Here is a 5132-nt window from a genome sequence, read left to right as displayed (position 1 = left end):
TTGGAACGGTTGATTTCCGTGATGAAACTGCACTATAACTTGTCATTTTACTTGAGCCTTGCACTTCTGTTGATAGTTATTAGCTTTGTCATACGCATAGTCTACGAGTTTTTCTTCAAATATAGCTGACTGTTTAGACTTGACCTGATAAATTGGCAACCTACTTTACAATTTCTGAGGTTTAGAGCCCATAACTGGTGACATTCATGACCAGTTCTTTAGGAATTGAGAGTAGTACTCCTTGCATAGCATGTTCATCATTTTTGAACTTTTATGACATTCGATTTCTTGTCAAATGCGCACATTCGGGTTTGTGGTCGGTGTCACATGCAGGGAGGTGCTTGCAAATTTTCTCTTTTCTTATATTTTTCACCCATTTAGCTCCACTTAAGCCAAAACTTGCCTTTTTGACCCATTAGCTACATCCCAAACTGAGCCTGCCTAGTCAAGCTAGTTTAGTATATCTTTTGTGGTATATTTTTCCGTCTGTAGTTTGGCCCGTATTATTTGATTGGAGTTGGTGAAAATAGAGGAAGGAGAAAAAGAAAGAAAAAAAGAATTGAAAAAAAAAGACAAACGTGAATGATGAAAAGGAAAAAAAAAAGAAAAAGAAAACAAAAGTGTGATTCACGTGAAAAAAAATTGAGTTGAAAAATATTTGATTTGTTTTAGTTAATTCATTTAGACGGTGTTAAAAAAGGAAAGTTTGTGACCGTCTAACTCCTCCGTTCTTATTCCATATTTTTGAGGAGATTGTGTTTCAGATTAGTGAGCTGTGTGCCAAATGAAGGGCACTTGTACTCTATTTTTACTAGTCAGTTGAGATTCGGATGGTCTTATATGGCCTTGTTTAGGAACTAGCTTGACGCTTTACCTTCACATTACCATAACTTGTTTTGCCTTTTCTCACCTGAACCTCACTATTCCCATATTATTTGCAAGCCCTCGGCTGTGACGGACATTAATGGTTGGAGTGTGTGCATTAGTACTTGAATCGTCTTTCATTTTTGTTGCATGCATGCTATGTAGGTCACAGTTAGGTGAGTGACTGTTTCTCTTTCTCTCTTTCACATATGTTATTCACCCTTTGCTTCATGAGAGAAGAGTGACCACGTGAGAGTCCGATTTTGTTTGTCTTGCAAGGTCGATAGGTTGGCTATATTTCTGAACAGCTTATAACTCGTTTGCGTATTGACTGCTTAGCTATGACTGTTAATTTTTGTTGCATTAAATTGGTTCAAGTAGACAAGTTAAGCTAGCTCTGAGTTTTCATTTCCGTTCCATTAGTTGCATTTTTGTTTACTCGAGGACGAGTAAAGGCTCGGTTTGGGGAGATTTGATACGTGCATTTTGTATAGTCTTTTTAGCCTATTTTAGCACGTATTTTTTATGTACTTTCGTACTGTCTATATTGCATTTTGCCCCGAATTGGCTACTTTGGTTCGTTTTGTCCGTTTTGTAGAAATGAACGCGAAAGTAGTGGAATCGTACCATTTTCGTCCTTTTTGCATGCATTTTGAGGAGACGGGATTTTTCAGAGTGAGATCTTGCATTGGGATGCGTGAACGAACGGTCTACGAGGCAGTCGGTCACGAGTTTGAGCTATTTTGGAAGAAGAATACTCGATTGAGCTGTTTTATCACTCGATCGAGTGGTTTCTATGGCTGGAGTTGGTCGATCGAGTAATTTTATACTCGATCAAGAAGTGCTGGAAATTGAGGTTACTCGAGCGAGTAACAATTCTACTCGATCGAGTAGATTATCTGGAGAAATGCTCGATCGAGTGGTTTCAGACTACTCGATCGAGTGATTTTGGCTGACGTGGGCTTTAATTAGCCCTGAACTTGTTTTAGTTAATGGACTTAGTAGTTTTTTCTATTTAAGCACACGTTAACTAGGTTATTAGCATCTTTGATCTATCTAAGTTTTATCTATCATTCATCTTCGACAGTAAAAGACTGCGTTACTTTTTCTCCTTCACTGTAAGTTTTGCTTTCGGATTTTCTCGCTCGGATTTGTTTGTTCTTTACGCCGGATTCTTGCGATTGTAATCTCTTTCTCTCTTTTAATATTAATCTCTCTTTCATTTACTTTAATTGTTTGTTTTACTTCATTTAATTTTCTGCCCTAATTACTTTTATGCAATTTCATTATCGTTTTATTATGTTGAATGTTAGTTTATTTAACGTTATTAGTTTTGACGATATTGATAGCATGAGTAACTAATCTATTTCATGTTAGGATTAGGGGATCTACGGTAGAAATGTGACGATGTAGTAAATAGGTTAGATGAATTAATTGTGAGATTCTGTCCCCATAGCAATATAACTGTATTTACCGACTTAGTTGAGTGCACGCTTCTGAGTCACCCTTTTAATCTGGTTAAATTTATTCCTGGATCGGACGATTGGACTAAATAGGCCTGCTATGAACAGTAGACTACCCTGATGAGGACGGAAGTTAAGTTAGTGGTAATTTAGGATAGAAAGTGGACCGGAAGGACCTTTCCATATCCGTCTCGCAGTAATTTATCTAAGTTGTTTACAGTTGAGTCACTGGACTACCGTAGTGAACCGAAATCCTGACATGTCCCCTCTCTATTGATAGTTTATTTCTATTTTCTACTTTAATTGCTCTTTCCTTATTTCTCTTGCCTTAAAGCTTTTAGTTTAGGAAATCAATTATAAACACCCCCCATTTGTTACCAAACAGACGGAGTCTTACAGATATCTTGCCTCCCTGAGATGATCGACCTGACTTCCCTAGCTATATAGTTAGTTTAGTTAGTTATTTTTGATAGGTATACGACAACCCTGTCAATAATCAAAGAAACCCCTCTTGACTTGTGCTAGATCAGTTGGCATCAAGATATTCTCACCATAGACAACCTCAAAAAGGGCTCTGGCCAGTGCTGCTTGATAGAGCTCTGTTGAATGCAAATTCTGCAGCAACCATTTTTAGATCTCAATCCTTTAAAGACCTGGCCACAAAGCATCTCAGGATCCTGTCAAGAGTCTTGTTAATTTCCTTATAATCTAAATGCAGCACAAAAAGCCTTGGCTTCAGATAGTGGCTCCAATGGTTCAGGGCCCTAACAATAGCATAAAACTCTTTCTTATAAGTAGAGTAATTAAGCTTTGCCCATTTAATTTCTCACTGAATTATGCTACAGGCTTGTGCCCTTGCATCAGTACAACACCAATTTCTATTCAGCTTACATCACAATTTACTTCAAAAAATTTATTAAAATCTCGTAACATAAGAACTAGTGAATGGCACAGTAGCCTCTTAATTTCTTCAAAGGACTTCTTATCTTTTTCATTCCACTTAAATCTACCTTGCTTCATGCACTTAGTGACTGGTGCCATTATTGAGGTGAATCCCTGAATAAACCTTATATTAAAAGAAGCTAAGCCATGAAAGCTCCTGACTTCTGTGATATTCTTTGGAGCTGGCCACGTTTTTATGGCTTCAATCTTTGAGGGGTCAACAGATATCCCTTCATCATAAATCACAAAGCCAAGAAAATGAACCTCAAACTGCATAAAAGAGCATTTTTCCAACTTCCCATACAACTTGTTTGCTCTGAGTGTTTCAAATAGTTGATGTAGGTGTTTCAGGTGCTCATCTTTGGATGAACTATAAACCAGGATATCATCAAAGTAAACCACAATGAATTTTCCCAAGTGGGGTCTCATCACTTCAGTCATCAGCCTTATAAAGGTGCTTGGTGCATTGGACAACCCAAATGGCATGACCAACCATTCATAGAGCCCAAACTTAGTCTTGAAGGCTGTCTTCCACTCATCTCCCTCCCTAATTGTGACTTGGTGGTAGCCTTGCCTTAGGTCAATCTTAAAAAAAACTCTTGCCCCGCTGAGCTCATCAAGAATATCATCAAGCCTTGGAGTAGGAAACCTGTACTTGACAGTAATATTGTTAATGGCCCTACTGTTAGTACGCATCCTCCAGGTACCATCTTTGTTTGGCACCAACAGTGTAGGCACTGGACAAGGATTCAGGGACTCCCTCACAAAGCCCCTACTCATCAGCTCCCTTATTTGCTTATGCAATTCTTGTGTTGCCTTTGGACAATTTCTGTAAGCTGCCTTGTTTGGTAGCACAGCTCATGGGATGAGATCAATGTGATGCTTTATCCCTCTTAAAGGTGGTAATCCACTAGGCAACTCTTCGGGGAACACATCTCCATAGGCTTTCAACAAGTGTTGGATTTGAGCAGGTAGTGGTAGCCCTGCTTCTTCTGTTATCCCCTTAGCAAGGAGAATAAGAACAATCTCCCTGCTGTTCAGCTCCTGAACCATGTCTGTCTCTCCAATTATCAAGACTTCCTTGGAAGGCTTAACAAGGCTAGGTGGTGTAGTATACTTCAAAGCTGATAGCAATGGTGTCAGGGTAATTTTCTTCTTCCCTAGCTTGAATGAATAAGTTTTCTCCCTTCCCTGATGTACACAATCTCTATCAAACTCCCATGGTCTCCCAAGCAACAGATGACATGCATCCATTGGCAGTACATTACACATGACCTCATCTGAATAATCCTTCCCAATGGAGAAGGGAACTAGGCACTGCTTATCAACCCTGACTTCAGCTCCTTTGTTCAACCACCTTAGTTTATAGGGCTGAGGGTCGTCCTGTGTAGGCAGGCTCAACTTCTCAATCAAAGTTTTTGAGGCAACATTTATGGAGCATCCCCCATCAATTATCAAATTATAAACCCTTTCCTTAATGGTGCACCTGGTTCTAAAGATTTGCTTCCTTTGATCCAACTCAAGTGGTTGTGGTTGTGCGTGCATGACTCTCTAAGTAACCAGATTTAAGCCTGAGTCAGGCATCACCACCATCTCAGTCTCCCACACCTCCATAACTGACTCTCTTTCAGGCTCCTCTTCATTATCACAGACCAAGATCTCATCATCCCCCCCATTGTACAACTTCAAGAGTACCCAAATCTCTCTTGGTAGGACATTCCTTGGCAAAGTGGCCATATCCTTGACATTGGAACATTTTTCACGGGAATATTTTTCCTTTGACTAAGATCAGTGGCCTTCACCTTGTCAACAACAGGTGGCTTAGGAATTGTGGTAGGTTCCCCAATATTTACCCCAACAGGT

General features: G+C 39.4%; 1 protein-coding gene across 1 annotated transcript; it reads right to left on the bottom strand.

Moving 5' to 3' along the window:
* Positions 1 to 4127: 4127 nt before the first annotated feature.
* Positions 4128 to 4814, bottom strand: LOC141640658 (uncharacterized). The gene has a single exon (XM_074449367.1). It carries the CDS (start codon positions 4812 to 4814, stop codon positions 4128 to 4130), a length of 687 nt encoding a protein of 228 aa, XP_074305468.1.
* Between the last annotated feature and the right edge of the window lie 318 nt (positions 4815 to 5132).

The sequence above is a fragment of the Silene latifolia genome, unplaced genomic scaffold (assembly GCF_048544455.1).
Source record: "Silene latifolia isolate original U9 population unplaced genomic scaffold, ASM4854445v1 scaffold_96, whole genome shotgun sequence".
In the NCBI taxonomy this organism is placed as follows: Eukaryota; Viridiplantae; Streptophyta; class Magnoliopsida; order Caryophyllales; family Caryophyllaceae; genus Silene; species Silene latifolia.
This window is presented reverse-complemented; position numbering and strand designations above follow the sequence as displayed.